Source organism: Heterostelium album, assembly GCF_000004825.1.
Source record: "Heterostelium album PN500 unplaced genomic scaffold PPL_contig12, whole genome shotgun sequence".
Lineage (NCBI taxonomy): Eukaryota > Evosea > Eumycetozoa > Acytosteliales > Acytosteliaceae > Heterostelium > Heterostelium album.
The window spans coordinates 962,340-981,170 of NW_008805089.1; the positions used below are offsets into that span (position 1 = coordinate 962,340).

Sequence of the window (18,831 nt, forward strand, 5' to 3'; positions counted from 1 at the left end):
GAAAAAATAAAAAAATTTGTTTTTTCAAACAAACCCCACAAATTCGGTCCATATGTGGGTTTTGTTCAACTTTTATTTTGAAATAAATTAATAATAACTAAAAAATTTTTTAAATAAATTAAAATTCCTTTCAATTATTTATATAACTCGTTTTAGGATATTTATTCGTTAATATTTTCTATTGAAAACAAGGGTTTGTTTATTCTTTTTATTAAATAGATCCTGGAAGATTTTGAAAAATCATTACTTTTCTTTTTTAAATAGATTTATCCAAAATCAAAAACAACTTGATTCTAGTTATACGGGAAATTGAATTGAAGGGATGCTCTTGATTAATTTTTAAATAAATTTGTTTTTTGAATATTTGAATAAATAGAAAGTTTATATTTTGATTTTTTTTGTTAGAAATGATTTGAAGCCGTTGTTGATCCAAGATCTTTTCCTTTGATTCCTAAAATCTTTAATATCTCTTCACCTGTTAATGTCTCTTTATCCAATAGTTCTGCTACCAACTTGTCCATTTTATCTTTGTTGTCAACAATTAAATTTTTAGCACATTTATATTGTTTACTAAAAAAAAAAAGATGTTAAATATTAGTCTGGAGCTATCTATTCATTAAATATATAAAACTTACATCTAATAATAATTTAACTTCATTATCAACGATATTCATTATTTCCGGTGACATTTTATCTTGATGATATGTAAATCCAAGTTTATCGGACATTCCCCATTTAGTAATCATTGAGAATGCCAATTTAGATGCCTGTTGGAAATCAGAGGATGCACCACTGGTTACGTTATCGTGACCAAAGAATATCTCTTCAGCAGCTCTGCCAGCCAAACAAATTGCTAATCTGGTCATCATCTGCTTTCTTGTGAATTGCATGTGATCGTTCTCCGGTAGTTGACTTACCATGCCGAGTGCATGTCCACGCTGAACAATGGTTGCCTTGTGAATTGGATCAGCACAGTCAGAAAGTGCGGCAACCAAAGCATGACCAGCTTCGTGGTATGCAGTGTTCTTTCTGACCTCTTCGCTGATGATGGCAGACTTTCTGGCTCTGCCCATCAAGATGTCGTCTCTGGCTTCGTCGATCAGCTTCAAACTGACCTGATCCTTTCCGTGTAGCACCGCTTTGATTGCAGCGGTATTAATTAGATTGGAAATATCGGCACCGGTGAAGCCAGGTGTGGCACGTGCAATCCTCTCGGAACTGATTTCATTCCTGTCGTGTACCACCTTGGAGAGATAGAAATCGACAATCTCTTTACGTCCCTTGAAATCTGGAATGGGAACGGCAATGAGACGGTCGAATCTGCCTGGTCTGGTCAGGGCAGGGTCGAGTGACTCTGGCGAGTTTGTAGCGCCAATCACCATGACCTTGTTGTTCTGTGAGAAACCATCCATCTCCGAGAGCAGCTGGAGTAGCGTCTCATTGAAATGTGTGGAGTGTCTTGATTTTCCGACGGCATCGATTTCATCTATAAAAATAATACACGGTTGTTTCGACTTGGCCAAATCAAACAACTCACGGACACGCTTCGCTCCTACACCAACATACTTTTCATCGAAACTACTGCCTGCCGTATAAAAGAATGGAATCTCTGCTTCACCGGCTATGGCACGCGCCAACAGCGTCTTTCCTGTGCCTGGCTCGCCAGACATCAAAATACCCTTTGGCAGCTTCGCACCGATCCTGTCGTATTTCTCTGGATTCTTGAGATAATCAACGATCTCCTCCAATTCGTGTTTGACTTCGTCGATTCCTTTGACATCTTCAAAGGTGGCGCTATTCGACGCTTCGCTATACTCTTTGGCAACCGACGATTGTTTACTCGATGATTCGTCAGAGTCTTTCATGATATAGTACACCAGTAGACACAGAAGAGGTAGCCAAATCATTGATGATATTCTATCGAATGTCGACATCTTGACAGTACCCAAATCACTGATTTTAACCAACGGTATAATTGGTTGTTGATTGATCTTCTCCTTTACATCATCAGTGGTACCAAACTTTAGTGAATAGCCTTCGAGATCCTTGAGCAATGATATGTTTGCTTTGTTCAACTTTTTCGAATAGACCAACGACATAAAGTAATATCTAATACACTCTTCATTTGATGCATATGCCATCGATTCAAATCTTGAAATAATACTATAAAAATAAATGGTGTTATTAGAACATTAACATTGATTGCAATAGCATTTTAATAAAATGTAAACATTCTATTTATACATACGTTTCATAATCACCCATATCCATTAATTCATGATAGAGTAATTCTTGAGCATTTTCATCTTTTGGGTTTTCATCTGCTTTATTCAATGCTTTTGATCTTGCAGTTGAATAGGAATGTCTTTGTTGACCAAGATTATTATTCGCATTATTATTATTATTATTATTTTCAAACTTTGATACAATAGATCTTGAAAACAATATAGATTTATTATTATAATTATTTTGACTGTTATAATAATTTTTTATTTTACAATTATCATTATTGATAATATTTAATCTATGTTTTAAACTATGGGTCGTATTTGAAGTAGATAGAGAATTGAATTGATTATTCTTGAGTAATACTGGTAAGCAACTATTATTATTTATATTTATATTTGATAGTAATTTATTTCTAGTTGTATTAGAAATTAATTTGGATAAAACAAACATCTTAACTCTAATCTTAACATTAAAAATAAATAAAAAAGTTATATATATTTAAATATATTTATATATATGTATGGTAATTAATTATTTATAAATCTTGTTGATATTTTCGAAATGTTACAAAAGTATGTATGTTTGCAAACAAACTGCTTTTAATTATGTATGCAAACCAAAATCAGTTACTATTAATTAAAATAATATTACTTTTAAATTAATTAAAATTTTTTTAAAAATTTTCAAAAAAAACGAATGAACATCATCATTATGAGCAGGTGTGTGGTCATAATTAAGTATTGATTCATTAATGTATTACATTGATTGATAAATTAATTAGATTAATTAAAATTATATCTTATAATATTTTATTTTATATTCAAAACATTATTGTTATAATTATTATTATGATTATTTGTTTTGAATACATCATTTCTTAAATCATAATTATCTATTAATGATTTAAATTAATATTAATAAACATAGAGGTTTGTTGATGTTAGTTAACTAACTAATTAGATGTTGTGTTAAATGAGAATTCTTAATCTCATTTATACTTGTAAGTGTTAATAGCTATCTACATGTTTTGTTAAAATATATAAAGGTTGGTTGATCAAGAACAACATCTCTTTTTCTCTTTTGGTAATGTAATGTTGGTAGGTGGTGGATCCGACAATCTAAATGAATCTCTATCTTTGGTAGTCCTATACATAGTTTGTTTTATTGTTAGAGTGACCAGGTTTTCGACAGTCTCCAAAATACCAGAACCATCTCTTGCTGATGTGAATGCCCAATCATCGAAATTATTTTCATTCGAAAACTTTTGAAATTTGGAGGTTAACATTTCTAAATCTGGATCATCACTTATTAAATCAAACTATATACAAATTAATTTAATTATATTAATGACTTTGTTTTTTTTTTGATCAAATTATTTAATTTTATCATACATACTTTGTTAGCTAATAAAAAAGTAGGTATTGGTTCATTTGGAAAATTCTTATCCAATTCTTTTTTCCAATTCTTGGCACTCACTGTACAATCTAGTTTGGTTGAATCCATAACAACCAATGCTGCATTTGCATCATTGAAATAACACTAAAAGTAAATAATTAATTACATTAATAAACCAAGTTGTTATTTTAAAATTAATTTTTAATAACTACTCTTGTTAATAATAAGAAACGATCTTGACCAGAGAAATCCCAAAAGCATATTTTTAAATCCTTCCCGCATATATTAACTTTTTTCTGATGAAAACCTACACCAATCTATTAATTTTTATTAATACTTTGTATTTTAAATTTCATGTAATTTTTACAATCAACTTACAGTATTTATTGATGCCAAAGTTTGATCATAGCAAAGATTATTTATAATTGATGTTTTTCCAACATTGGTATTTCCAATCACAATGATCTTTAGCATTTTCTCTGCATCGACATCCTCATCAAAGGTTTGCATTTTAACCAAATCCATTTGAACAACTTTTAAATGGATTTTATAAATATATATAAATAAATTAAAATAATGATATTGATATAAAATAAATAATTATTTTAGAAATAAATATTAAAGTTTAAACTATTTCAACTGTTTAGTTAAAATTTAAGAATAAAAATAATAATGGAAAATGATCAACAACTATATTTATTATAGTTGGTTATATTTCTATAGATTGTAAGAGGTGTGGTGTTTTGGTTCTTAGCTCAGAGATTGAGCTACAAAATAAATTATTGATGATCAGAGAAAGAGCTGTTTTGTCGTTGTTATTGTAGATTGGGGTAATTAAAATAAAAAATACTAATTACTTTAAATGTGTGGGTTAAAATAAAAATAAAATAAAACTATGAATAAAAAAAAATAAATATTACTTTTTATGTTTGGTGATTTGATTGGATTGGATTGTTGGTGTTTAATTATATATTATAATATTAATTAAATGAATATATAATCAAAAGTTAAAAAAGTATAGTTTTTTTTATATAATCTAAAAACAATTAACTAAATAGTTGGTTTTGTTTTGTTTGTGATTGGTTGTTAATTTGATTGATAGATAACCTTTATTAGTTAATAATTTGGTTTGTTGGATGATCAACCAAACATGAAATACTAGTATTAATTAAAACAAACCAGGGCTATATGATTGGTTCAATTCTCTATCAAAATTTGTTGGGAAGTATACTTTTTTTGGAATGTTTATTTGGTTTGTGTGAAATGTGTTGGATATTTATACACCTTAAGTTATTACTATTACTACTACTATTATTATTATTAGTTATAATGAACACTATTTAATTCTTTGCTAATAAATTGTAGTGCTTGTTTTTTAAGGAAGTAAATATTATAATGAAGTTGAGAGGTATTACCGATGTAAGATGTAGAGGGTATGATTATAATATTTAAAGTAATCTAATTTTAAATATTTGCTACAGCAATAATAAGAACAGTAACATCACGGGGTTATTAGAAATAGTAAACAAACAAGTGGTGGTGGTAGTGGTAATATTCGTATTGATTGGTTCTGATGATGATAGTATAAATGAACTTGATATATATGTTATTTATTTGATAGTTTTATGTAGTTGTGGGTATGGTACAGTGTGGAGTGTCACTTTGTTGGGTGTAAAACAACCAAATATGTTATATCGAAATAGTATACAAATAATGTGGTGTATTTGATGATATATGATGAAGTAAAGTGGTGTGCTATCTGTTCAATGTTGATGTAATTAAACAACACTATTTAAAAGAGAGTTATATATTATATTATATTCTATGTTTATGTTTTGTTTTTAAAACAATCATTATAATGCGTTTTAATTAAATGTAAATAAATAAGCTTATTTAAAATTTCTCAATTATATTAAAAATTAAAATAAAAGCAGATAAAGTAGAGATAGCACATCAACTATTGTTTTAATATTAGAAGTTTTGAATATATCTCATTTGGGGTATTATTTTGGTGTTGATCAAGTTAATTCAATTAAAATGTGTGCAGAAGCAAACACAAAAATCGATCTTAATATGAGGTGATTTTAATGAACTTTTAATTTTTATTTTTTTGAAACAATCATCGCCAACATTGTTTGTTGGATGGTGCATAATTTCAATGGGTGCGGTTAACTAAAAACAACCACTAGTGAAAAAGCAACTGTAACATACGATTTACTTCCGAAAGTGACCACTTGTTGTTATTATTTTCTGTTTATGTGTCAAAAACAATAAAAAGAAGGTTAAACTATTTATGGATTAAGAAATCAAAATTTTAAAATTTACCTTTTAACAACAGAGTTTCTTGGTAAGTATCGAAAGTTTCAACAGCAAATATCCTACATAAAGGATAAGATGATCATGTTGGTGTTGATTTTACTATTAATAAGTTATCTGGTTGATATTGATACTGTCAATTGCTAGTTGACATAGAGATGTACATGAGAATGGTTGTTATTCGATGTTGTTGGAAGCTATCCGTATCATTGCAAAGTTAAATATGTTTTGGTATTCAAAGTTAAAATCTGAAATGTCAACGAAAGATTCATCTCCGACATCAGGTTCTTTCGGTTCATCTTAATAGGTGTAATATTATACTGCAAATATCTGAAATCAATATAAATAGCCTTATTATTAATAGAGTTAAATAGTATTCAACCGAAATCTTTAGGTTATCTTTTTCATCATTATTACGTTAACATGTTGGATTTAATAAATCAAATGTTTCATCAAACTTAGCTTTAAATGATTTTTGAAATAATAAACAATCTTTCAATATATTAGTGATTTTATTTTTCGCGAATCAAATTCAATCAACCACCAAGCGCGATGGTTCTGTGAAATGAGAACAGTTCCCAATCCAAATAAAATTGGTTAATAATACTATTTATAATGATCTTATTGTTGATGGTATTGTGTATTCAAAGTTGTTGTTGTCGGTAATTCATATGATTGCAAAGAACCCCAACATTTACCTATACTCATCTTAATGGGTATTGGTATACTAAGTTTGGCTGCACTTTCCATTGACTCTTTGACTATTAGCTAAATTATAAAAGGTGGTGGTATTAGTATACCTAATTCTTATCTATTTTTTTTAATAATTTACTTACAGCAACTTCTGCCAATTGTGATTCAGGTACTTCCAATAGCAATTCATCATGTACTTGTAAAACAATTTCAGCGGGAATACCTCTTTCATTCAACTTCTTATCGACTTGTATCATTGCCAACTTTGAGATGTCTGCGGCGGTTCCTTGTGGTATGGTATTTTTCGCTTTTCTCTTGGCACTCTCTTTCACCTCGTTGGTGACCTTTGTATCTTTGTAGACTTCAAACACTTCACGAAAGTAACGTTTCCTCCCAAAAAAAGTTTCTACAAACCCATTTTTCAAACAGGAATCACCAACCGATGTAAGATAGTCTGTGAGAACCTGGTAGGTTGTTTTAAAGCGAAGCAAAGCAGCTTTTGCTTTGTCTTTGGTGGTATTTAGATCATGTGCCAACTTACCAATACCCATACCATAGAGAATACCATAACATAAATGTTTGGCAATCGTCCTATCACTATCTTTAATTTGTTCCAGCGGTATCTTTGACATTTGATGTGATATCAATTTGAATACATCAACCGTTGAATTATTAAATATTTCCAAAAGTTTTGGATCTTGTGAAAAATGTGCCTAAACAATTTGTTAATAAATAGATAATATTAGTATTATTTAATAAATTGTTTTTATAATATTTATTTTAAAGTTCAACTTACCAATATTCTCAATTCTATTTGAGAGTAATCAGCTGATAAAAATATATAACCTTGTTTCGGTAAGAATGAATCTCTAATTTTTATGGAAAGTGTTTCACATTTAGATTCCATAGCAACTAAATTCTGAGGTAATAAAGTTAATAAAATGATCAGTTTTTTTTTTTTGAATGAATTAAATAGTTTAAAAAGTTACATTATATTGTGATGAATGATTTTCCAAGTCAACCGCTGGTATTTCAATATCGGAACTGTTACTGGCGATTGAAAGAGGTGACGGTGTAAATGTTGGTGCCACTTTGAATTCTATGGGATGTGCGATCGATTGGAGGTTGGGAAATACCATAGCAAGACGGCCTGTAGGTACGATGGTTTGGAGAATAGTTGAATATATTCTCATGGAGTTGTCGGTGGACCGATAGCAATACTTTCTCAACTCGTCTGCATAGTTGTTGATATGATGTGACAACTTACGATACTCCATCAGGATGTTTGGAAATGGATGTTCATGTGAAATCGTTTCCAAATGGTGTGCATTGGTACTGTATGATTCCTTCAGAACCTTCTTATTGGTACGTGAATCTGGCTTGGTCAGTTTCAACCAATTATACATTACATCAGACATCTGTATCTTACTTTCCATATCCAATTTCAATCTTGGCACCAACAGATGTGCTTTGTAAATGAGATAATCTATTTTCTTTTGTACCAACTCACGTGTATTCTGACAGATTTCATCGTCAAATCCAATACCAATGAATTCCATACGCGCCAATATCGGAGTGACCGGCATCTCTATTTCAAAGAGAATCTTCAAACTGCTAGGATCGAGCTGCTTCAACAATCGCTGTGAAAGTATCAATGTTTGGTAACAAGCCTGATATGCCAGATCAAAGTGATTTGTACTTCCAGATCGTGTTGCCAACTTTGAAATATTATGAAATTTAGTTGCACCAATCATCTTTTTGCTACCCTTTGCATTGTCCATGTAAACATATTCCAGTTTCTTGTCTTTATGTAAATCGGAATCAGTTAGCCAGAGTGCAATTTTCGGATCAATTAAACGGTGTTTCAGCGAGATACCTTTCGATAGCAGTATCTTTAATTGTGGTTTGGAATTCCAAATATGTTTGTAGCTATATGGGTATTCCAGTACTTGTTTAACCAATTTCCAATTATCATTGTAGAACGACTGTTTAAAGTCGGCAACACCTCCACTCGGAGCAAGTGGCAGTTGATAGACTGCCAATCCAGGTGACCAAGAGACAATGATTGATTCTACATGAAACAGTTTCGGTAAGAAGAATGTCTCTTCATCGTTCATCACCAATTCAATATCGATTTTCGCTGTTGATGTTGTAGTAGTGTTATTTTTGTTGTTATCATTATTATTATTATTACTAGACATCTTCAAACTGAAACACAGACTTATAGAGTATTCAAATTGCATTGGCCATACCTTTCTGAACCACTCTATGTTTCGATCGTTGATGTGTCTTATCTCATATTTGAATCCAGCTGGATTGACCAAACCATATTGCTTACAACCAACTAGAGTATTACGATCAAAATCTGGAAGATTTGGTACACTCTGTTTAATCTTTGTATTGGTGTAGTCATCAAATGAGACTGCTGGATGAAATTGAAGATCTTCGGGGTTGAACGAGCCACATCCACCACTATTACTAGATTCAAAGCTTGTATCCAACTCTTCATTCCTCTCTTTGATTGCATTCTGTATGATCTGTTTCTTCTTACTGTAATTTAAAACTAATGGTTTTGGTTGTACAATCTGATTCTGTTGTGGTGGTAATATTTGTAATTGTTTTTGTGCTGGTAGTTTAGGTTGAATCGGAGGCTGAGGTTGAGGTAGAGGAAGTAGTAGTTGTGGTGAATGTGCTTTAATGTTTGGTTGAAATTTTAATAGATTTGGTATCATTGGAATTGTAGTTGTAGTGGTCGATGTTGCAGTTGCGATTGACATGTCAGTAGTAGTGATATGAGTGGACATTGTTGTAATTGTCGTAGTTGTTTGACTGTTAATGTCAGTATTGTTACTCTTCCTCTTTTTTACCCTATTATTATTATTATTATTATTACTAGATCTACTTGCTTTCCTTTTTGATTTAGTTGGTGATTTCTGTTCAACATGATGTTGTTGCACTGGTATATCAGTTGGTTCATGATGTCTTTTCTTTTTAGTTTTTGAGCTGTCGTTTGATTTTCTTTTACTACTTGATTTTGATGTAGATGTTGTCGAGGTTGATGTTGTCGTTGTCGCTGAATTAACTGTATCATTGGTAATAGGTAATCCAGCTACACTATCAATATTCATATATTCTTGGTTTAAATAAACTGAATCTTTTAATATTGAATTGTTTTTAGTTGCTGATGTTATTGCTGTTGTTGTCGTTGTGGTTGTCGATTTATTATTATTATTATTATTATTATCATCATCATCATTGAAATAACTTGCAGCACTGAATAAACACTTGAATTTAGCTTGCTTTGCCAATATCTTGCTGGTTTCAGATTCTAATTGGGGATCGACAAAAGAGAATATATTGGATCGACGTATATCGTTATAACTCTTTCGATAGTGATCGATAGTCATCATTGAATTCATGTGTGGCAGTGTAGATCTCTCTTGACTTGGTAATGTTGAAATCGATGAGCAAACATTGTCTCTATTATTATTATTATTATTATTCTCTTCATTTTTATTTAGTTGTGATTTTTGTTGATTTATCTTGATATCTAGATCAGAGTATTCAAATTTAAAGCTATCATTACTGATATTATTATTATTGTTATTACTGATGTTAAATGATAATTGCTGTTGTTGTTGTTGATGATTAATAAGTTGAATATTTTCATTTGAAGAAGTAGATATATCGAAATCAAAACTTATATCATTTTTGTTGATCATCGACATTTCTAATTAGAAATCTACATTCTGTGCTAAATAATAATAAATTTATCATTAAAAGATATTGTTTACAAACAAAGAAGTATGTTTTTGCTTATGTTGATCATGAGTAAAAATTTCTTGGAAAAAAAAGTAGTACTTTTTAAGTTTAAAATTTTCTACACCAACAATAAAACTTCAAACATTAATTAAATTGGTGTTAACCAAGAAGTAATACAACAATCCAACTTCCAAGTTGACTCTTAGATTATATTTAAAATAAAAAAACTATTTAAAACTTTAAATAAATAAAAATAAACATATATACATATAAATATAATTTATTCAGATGAATCATTTTCTTCGGTAATTAAATTCGAATCTTCTTCAAGTTTAACTAATCTACCGTAAACTTCGAAACAACAAACACACAGTTCATCACCATCTCTTTGATTTGGACCTGTCATTTGTATCTTTAGATGTCGGTAGGAGTGAATAGAGTCGATTGGCCATCCCGATATACTGTATCCTTCTTTGAGTGATGTGTCATTATGGTGAGTCGTTAGGATGTCCCATTGCTCACCGTCCAACGATCCCAACAATTGCCAGTTCTTTGGTGCTGCGTAGATCGATCCTTGACTATCACCGGCATATCTCATCGTATAGTAGTTTGGACATAGAACGTACTTGCTTCCAATGTCCACCGAATAGTAGGAGTTTGGCAACTTGTCGGTGTACATATTGGTCGGAGTGCGACTAACAAACGGTGTTGGATAGCCAATGCTCATGCTGGAGGAACTGACCTTAACAGTCTTTCTAATCGATGGTGATTCGTAATCGTCGGTATCCTCCACTGTTCCAAAGTAATAGAATACACCCTTTGTATCGCCTGGAGTTGAGAATGTGAAATCCGTAACACCCTGTCTTACAACTGCCATATCCAATTGCTTTGGTGTTTCTTTCGTTGCCAAATATCTATATGCCTCATACATTATATCTCTATCGACCAAACCAGATGCTTCTATATGTTTACTAAGTTGATGTGATGACATACTTGCAAATCTAATACACTAGTATTTGGATGGTATGAATTAATAACAAAATTATCAACAACAACAACAACAACAACAACTATTTTAATATTGATCAACTTACTTCTAATGGTTTTTGTAATTTCTTTTTTAAAAAATCAATCTCTACTATCTCTTCACAACTAATATCTTTAAGTATTGAATATTGTTTCTTTGCCCATCTGACTAGTGAGTCGAATATCTCTACCTCTGGGACACGAAGACTATCTTGTTTGAGAATGGCGATTACACTGTCTTCGGTGAGCAAATGCCAGTTTGGAGAGGACAACAATATGTCCATAGAGTGTTGTGTTATGAATTCAAAACAGAGTGTTTTAATTTTGTCCAAACGATATCGCTCGGCTGCGTATAGAACTTTACAAATATCCATCTCGGGATCACCTTCCATGCAGATTCTCATTGAGTACCAACCACAGTATTCTCGTAGCTCTTCAAGACTGTAGTAATCTGCACAGGAAAGTACGTCCAACACTAGTGCAGGCACCAAATCGATCTGACCGGAATACAAATATCTGAGAATACATTGGACAGTGTCCTTTGAGAATTGCATAGAGATAACGGATGACGCTGCTTCCATCATTGAAGAAGATAACATCCTCATGAGAACCGGCGATCTTGCACTCAAAACGAATTTATGTGCATAGAAAGTATCTGTACCATTGTTTCCAGTAATTCCACCACTCGATTGCAACTCTCTCTCTTTGTCAGAACTACTACATTCGATATAATCATCTGAACATCCAACGACCTGCACCATGATGTCTGACAATTCTGGATTATTGAAATAATATGAAAAATCAGACATGAATCTCTTCCTCAGTCTATTATTTCCTACACCAGCTACCATTATTTGTAAAAAATCTCTCTTTACATTGATTTTCATTTTTATTTGGAAATTTTATTTTATTAGTAATTTATTTTAATAACTATATATTCTTTTTATCTATCTATTATTATTATAATTATTATTTTTATTCAAAATATTCCACATTAATATTTTTAATAATTAAAGAATTTAAATAAATGTAATGTTATCCTATCTATTGTAATGATAATAGTAATAAAATAATATTATACATTGAACAACAAAAATAAATTTATTAAACATTACAAGATATTATTCTTATTAGGTATATAGGTGTGGTGAAAGATTTTTTGTTGTTGTTGTTATATGTTATTTTTTTAAATGATTTTAAGTAGAATAATACCTTTAAGTTGGTTTTATTTGAATGACAGAAAAAATAATAATTACAACTCTAACAACAGATAAATAATAAATATAAATTCATTGTATTTGAAAAGATTCGTCAGACTATTGACTATTTTTAATTATATAAGGTAAAAATAATCATTTTTGGAATACCTATTTAGAATTCAATTGGTGTGTGTGGTTTGGTGTATTTGTATAGACATTATTTTCATTGTATGGTGGTGAACATAAAATAATATTGTTTTTTTATTTTTCTGACTTTACTTTGCAAATTTAACACACTTTTTAAAACTTGATTAATGAATACATAAAACAAATGAAAGATAGATAGAATAATCTTAAATTATAGATAAAGAAAAATAATATTTATTTTTTCGTATTTTTTATTTGTTTTTTTACCTTTTATATATTTTTATCTTATTTTTATTTACAAATATTTGTTTTTTTAAATTTGTTATATTTTTTTGAATTGATTTTTTATTTAAAAACTAAATTATTTATACATAATTTATATATTTATTATTTATTTCCCTCCTTTTTATTTTATATTTATTTATAGATATGGGAATGAAAAAAAACAAAAAGTAAATTTAATTTTTTTATTTGTTAGTTTTTATTCTTTGATTATTATTTAAATTTACTGTTTTTTAGTTGATTGTATTATTATTATTAATGTTGAAAAAATTAAAAATATATAAAATTTGACCAAATTATCATTATTTAATTATCCTAATGTAGAAAGTATCACAATCATTGTACTTTGACTAAAATAGTTAGAATAAAATAAATTTCATTTAGTCAAGTGGGGGTCAAAGCGGTGATTTAACCATTGGATTTTAATGGGTCAACAGGACAAACCCCTCCTTTTTATTTCATCATACTACCTAAAATTTCCACACTTCTTTTAATTGTTGAATCAACAAATAATCAATTCTCATGAAAATGGGAAAAGAAAGTGTAAATTTAATAAACTATATATAAAAGGTAAACATTCGCACTACTACTTTTGATATTAACAAATTATCTGTCTATTGTTTCGTCTTTTCTAACACTAATATATTTATTATTAAATTCACATGTTGTTGTTGTTATTGTTTGTTTATCTGTGTGAGAGTGTGTTATTTGTGGTGTGGTGGTAATGTGTGATGTGATTGATTAACTGTGGGTTTTGTGGATAGATTTTATGTTATGTGGGTGGTGTATAAAGTAAAGAATAATTTTTATAGAGAAGGAAATTGAATTGATGATAATGATGGTAATTTGATTCTTTTTTTTTTGTGTGTTATTAATCATTTGTGGACATTGTATTTGGTGTGACATTCTACATCTCTCGATTTTTTATTATATTTTTTTTTCTTATTGTATTATTATTACTTTTAATTGAGAATTTTCAATTTAATCAATGGTAAATTATTGAGATTTAATGGAGATAATTAAAATGGTATATTAATAATATTTCTGATAGGAAAAAAAAAGATTTACATTATCAAAATATATATATTGTTCATACTCATTACCTTTTAACAAACTTACATCATATTTTGTTTTGATATTTACCAATTGGAAGATGATCTTGTCTTTTCTTGCCTATTTTACTTTTTTTGATTCAAAACCATTAGATCTTATAAATTATCTTATTATTACTATTATCTTAAAATCAATTGCCTTTTTTTTTTTTTTAAATAATAACCAATAATATTGTTGACAAATGTTGTTTTTTTTTTGGTACTAGTGTTTTTTTTTTGTTTCTGTATATCAAGGAATGGATAACAAGACAAAATGATTTATTTTATTGGTATATTATTTCCATTTGTAGTTGAGGTTGAAGTAAGTGAATCACTGCTACTGTTATTGTTGCTGTTGCTACTACTGGCATTATGAGGATGATTACTACCGCTATTGTTGTTGTGGCTGCTGCTATTGTTATTGTTGTTGTTATTTCCTACATTGATTGGAACACCATTTACTACACCTTTATCCCATTTACTTTCCTTTGGTTTATCTGGTAGAGTTGAACCTGAATAAGTTGGAGGAGGAGGAGGATGATCCATTGGTCGGTCTCTAAATCTATCTCTTGAAAAATCAGGTCCGCCCCATCTATCTCTTTCTCTCTCCCTATCTCTGTCTCTCTCACGTTCTCTATCCAACTCCCATTCTCTGTCTCTATCACGTAAATCTCTTTCTCTGTCTCGCATATCTCTCTCTCTGTCCCAATCTCTTTCTCTATCAAAGTCACGTCTGTCTCTGTCCCAACCGCGTCTGTCACGGTCTCTCTCTCTGTCCCAATCACGGTCTCTTTCCCATGGAGCATCGTCTCTATATTTGTATCTTCCATAATCGCGAGGAGGTCTATCATAAAAGTCTGGTCCTCGTTTGTATGGTGGAGGTGGTGGTCCACCAAAACGATCGCGGCTTCCACGATCACCATAGGTATCCATGCGATCGTATGGTGGTGGTGGTCCATAATCATCACGACCACGACTTCCACCCGTTCTGATGGGTGGAGGTGGATAGTCTCTGCCTCTTTCTGAATAACGACCATATCCGCGCCTGTATTCATCATCATTGTAAGGATCTTTGATGTGTGGATGTGATGGAAGTGGTGGTGGTGGTGATAATCGATTGTCTGGTCCTGCATGTGGGTACAACAGGGGATCGACAAGTTTGTTGGTTGGTGCGGGTGTTGGTGAGAGTCCATAGCCTGACGACACCTGTTTATAGGGTGACTCGTGAAGCAGATGACCATAGTCTAGCTTCGCACTGGGAAGTGGTGAGTAGTCGCTCGCTGGTTTATATGCGCTGCTAGAGTATCCGAGTGAACTGGTTGTGATGCTCGATCCAAAGTAAAGATCGTCGTATTTCGACTTGTAGGGTGATGTAAGTAATGGATCGATTGCTGTCGTTCTGTAGGCTTCGTGGTGGCTGAGATGTGGATGGAGTGAGCTCGAGAGACCGGCTGTCTGTTGTGAAGTGAGTGGCGAAATGCCAGCGGTTGTTGACGATTGAGGTGGTGGAGGTGGTCGATTGATATCGGTGGTGTCGATCGACCACGGTGAATGTATGGTAGTTGGACTGACTGATTTACTCTTGGCTGCGCTTGATGGATGTTGTGAGATGATCTGACGGAGTGGCTCCTTATAATATGGTTTAGTTTCGTCGATAGTAAAAGTGCTGCTTGCTGAACTGCTGAGTGCGCGACTCGATCCTACCGACGGAACCACAGAGTCTAGGCTGGGTGGTGATGATCGGTTGATAATAGTAGTGGTAGTGGTTGTTGTTGTCATTGATTTTGACGAGAGTGGTGCAACCACTGGCGATTTACTACTCTTTGATTTCGAAGCGGATCGATCGGATTTCGATTCCTTCTTGGATGATGACGACGACGATGACTTCTTTTTCGAACTTCCGCTGTCTCGGCTGCTGCTGTTGCTGTTGGAACTGCTCGTGCTGTCCTTCATCTTCTTGAGACGTTTGTGCTTTCGACTGTTATCCTCGACTTCGCTAGGCTCGCTGAAACTAGAGAGATCATCATCCTCCTCTGACTCGGCATCACTTGAAGATGAATCGCTCTCTGAACTGTCGTCACTGGAACTCGAACTGTCTGAATCAACTGTATGTTGTTTACGCTTGGCAGTCACTTTCTTATTATTACTACTTTTGTCTGCTACTACTACTGCTGGCAGAGGATGACTTTTCCTTTTCGGTATGATCTCTCTGAAGCTTTTTCTTTTTCTTGCTGCCGCCGCTACTGCTGATTTTTCGAATTTGTCAGACGATGACGACGACTTTGATTTACTGCTGCTGCTGCTGCTGTTGTTGCTGTTGCTTGAGGATGACGATGATTTCTTTGATGATATCGGTGTTGATGGTGGTAGTGATGGTTTGCTGGCTGTTGGTTTGCTCGGTGTTGATTTCGTTGGTTTTTTAGATGGTGTTTCGGTCTTGTTGCTGTTGCTATTATTCTTGTGGTGGTTATTGTTTGATTGTTCTACAGGTTTTTCATCGTTATCACTTGCTTCGTCGGTCATTTCAGAGCCGTCATCACTGACCTCTGATTCCGATTGAGATGGTTCCGGTTCCGACTCTGAATCATAATCCGCTTCTGGACCAGACTCTTCGTTGTTTTCAATATATTTAAGTGCTGCATTGTATGCTTTGTGCCACGATTTCTTATTTGGTTTCTTTTTCATTGGAATCGACTTGAAATCAAAAACTGAATCTGGTGGTAACCAAGCACTATAAGAATTATTATGAATTTTCGTCAATAACTTCAAATTCTTGTTGCTGAATTTCTGTTTTTTTTTTTTTTTAACAATAAATCTATACATACTAATCATTTGAATAAAAGAAGTGTAAAAGTACTACATTTTGATTCTTTGGTTGTGCTTTCTGTACTTCTACTTTAATCGGTGATTTTTGTGGATTGTGAATCTAAAATGATGAATAAATCATTAATTAGCATTGTGTTATTTTGTTTTTGAAAATCATGAACTATCTATAGTATTATCTTACTCTTGCTGGCCAAAGTGGATAACCTGTCATTCGTCCATATACAGTCTGTCCATATCTAAAGGGAGTACCGCTAACAAATGAGTTGGTAGATGACTTTGATTTACTGCTACTACTGCTATCATTCTTTTCTTCTTTCTTTACTTTACTGGATGACGATGAAGAGGACGACGACGATGATTTCTCTTGAGACGACGACTTTTTGCCGTTACTGCTACTGTTGTTGCTCTCCTCTCTATCATCTTTTTCCTTCTTTACTTTACTCGATGATGATGATGACGACGATGAACCGGACGATGAAGACGATGAAGATTTCACTTTTTTCCTATCAGCATCAGAGTGATCGATATCATTACTTCCATTACTCTTGGAAGAGCCATTCGAGGAATTATTAGATGCTGCTTTCTTCTCCCAATCCTCTGTTGTTTGGTGTTTTTGAAAATTTCAAAAAAATTTGAAAAAATTGAAAAAAAAAAAATTCGTAAGTTAGTTAACTTTGAAAATTTGTATGGTTGTCACAACAACAACAAAATATATATATATATAGAGTGAGAGGATTATATTATTCATACCTGACTTTGATTTCTTTTTCAACATGCTCATCATTTTACTAAAGTTTTGGTTTGGTTGTTGTTATTAGAGTATCGATACTTCTTCTTTTTTTTTTTTTTTTTTGTTATTGTGTTGTTTTGTTTTGTTTTGTTGTTATATATAAAGTAGTTGACGCTTTACTGTTTCCGCTGCAGCTTCAAAGAGTTTTGAATTCAATGCAGAGAAAAAAGGCGCCTCTACTCTATATGCTTTGTTCTCTCTCTTTCGTGGCAATCGAACACGCGGTGTAGTAGAATCCAAAGGCAAATCTCGGTGCTGTAGTTTATCTTGTTTCTATCTGAATCGATCTACAAGATCTAGTCTCTTCAAGACTTGACTTGACTTCTCTGCTGCTGCTTATGCTATATTCCTTTCTCTTCTCTCTCTATCTCACTAAACAAATAATAGTTATTTTTAATCTAAAAATGAAAATAAACCATTATAAAATTAGTTTAGTTAGATATGATTTAAACTAAAATATAAAATCAAAATAATAATAGTGTATTTAACTTACATTCACAATGTCGATTAATAACGATCGTTCTGAATATATAATGTATTCCTTCAATTTTTGGATTATCACAATAAATATATAATAAATAAAATAAATATAAACAAAAAAAAAAAAAAAAACCTCAAATGAGTTGAAACAAAACAATTGTTTTTAGCAGAAAAAATTAAAATATATATTATTTTTTTATAGCAAAAACAAAAAAAAACAACAAATTTTCAACCGCTTTAAAAAAAAAAAAGTTAATCAAAAAAAAAATTTTAATAACAAATAGATTGATGCAATCTTTTTCTCACCATATTATCTGACATTCAATCTTAATTGTGTTGAAAATATTTGAATAAATTGGAAAAAAAAAAAAACAACAAATAAAAAAAAAAAAAAAAAAAAATAATTATCTTGAAAAACAAAAAAATTTAATAAAAAATTAAACATAAACATAAAATTCCTAATCGATATATAAACAATTAATATATATTACATTACATTGCATTGTTTAAAAACAAAAAAAAAAAACAAAAAACAAAAACAAATATTAAATTAATTAAGTATTAAGTATTTTTAAAAAGTTAGAAAATAATTATT

At 31.3% G+C, this 18,831-nt stretch overlaps 6 protein-coding genes across 6 annotated transcripts; 1 reads left to right on the forward strand and 5 right to left on the reverse strand.

The window, feature by feature from the left end:
* Nucleotides 1–401: 401 nt before the first annotated feature.
* PPL_05614 (uncharacterized protein) lies at nt 402–521 on the reverse strand (the record flags this gene model as incomplete). Its single annotated transcript, XM_020576491.1, has 1 exon — nt 402–521. The coding sequence occupies one exon, from the start codon at nt 519–521 to the stop codon at nt 402–404; it is 120 nt and encodes a 39-aa protein (XP_020433740.1).
* Nucleotides 522–594: 73 nt separating this feature from the next.
* PPL_05615 (ATP-dependent metalloprotease) lies at nt 595–4,134 on the reverse strand (the record flags this gene model as incomplete). Its single annotated transcript, XM_020576492.1, has 7 exons — nt 595–609; nt 636–2,163; nt 2,249–2,691; nt 3,099–3,121; nt 3,295–3,547; nt 3,625–3,768; nt 4,003–4,134. 7 exons carry the CDS (start codon nt 4,132–4,134, stop codon nt 595–597), a joined length of 2,538 nt encoding a protein of 845 aa, XP_020433741.1.
* Nucleotides 4,135–5,019: 885 nt separating this feature from the next.
* On the forward strand, nt 5,020–6,244 carry PPL_05616 (uncharacterized protein; the record flags this gene model as incomplete). Its single annotated transcript, XM_020576493.1, has 5 exons — nt 5,020–5,057; nt 5,079–5,119; nt 5,246–5,344; nt 5,603–5,702; nt 6,097–6,244. The coding sequence occupies 5 exons, from the start codon at nt 5,020–5,022 to the stop codon at nt 6,242–6,244; spliced, it is 426 nt and encodes a 141-aa protein (XP_020433742.1).
* Nucleotides 6,245–6,561: 317 nt separating this feature from the next.
* PPL_05617 (DNA polymerase A family protein) lies at nt 6,562–10,361 on the reverse strand (the record flags this gene model as incomplete). The annotated part of the gene is made up of 4 exons (XM_020576494.1): nt 6,562–6,708; nt 6,777–7,346; nt 7,430–7,552; nt 7,623–10,361. 4 exons carry the CDS (start codon nt 10,359–10,361, stop codon nt 6,562–6,564), a joined length of 3,579 nt encoding a protein of 1,192 aa, XP_020433743.1.
* Nucleotides 10,362–10,675: 314 nt separating this feature from the next.
* Nucleotides 10,676–12,308, reverse strand: PPL_05618 (BTB/POZ domain-containing protein; the record flags this gene model as incomplete). Its single annotated transcript, XM_020576495.1, has 2 exons — nt 10,676–11,404; nt 11,490–12,308. 2 exons carry the CDS (start codon nt 12,306–12,308, stop codon nt 10,676–10,678), a joined length of 1,548 nt encoding a protein of 515 aa, XP_020433744.1.
* Nucleotides 12,309–14,419: 2,111 nt separating this feature from the next.
* Nucleotides 14,420–17,750, reverse strand: PPL_05619 (PWWP domain-containing protein; the record flags this gene model as incomplete). Its single annotated transcript, XM_020576496.1, has 4 exons — nt 14,420–16,871; nt 16,966–17,066; nt 17,148–17,563; nt 17,717–17,750. 4 exons carry the CDS (start codon nt 17,748–17,750, stop codon nt 14,420–14,422), a joined length of 3,003 nt encoding a protein of 1,000 aa, XP_020433745.1.
* Nucleotides 17,751–18,831: the final 1,081 nt, after the last annotated feature.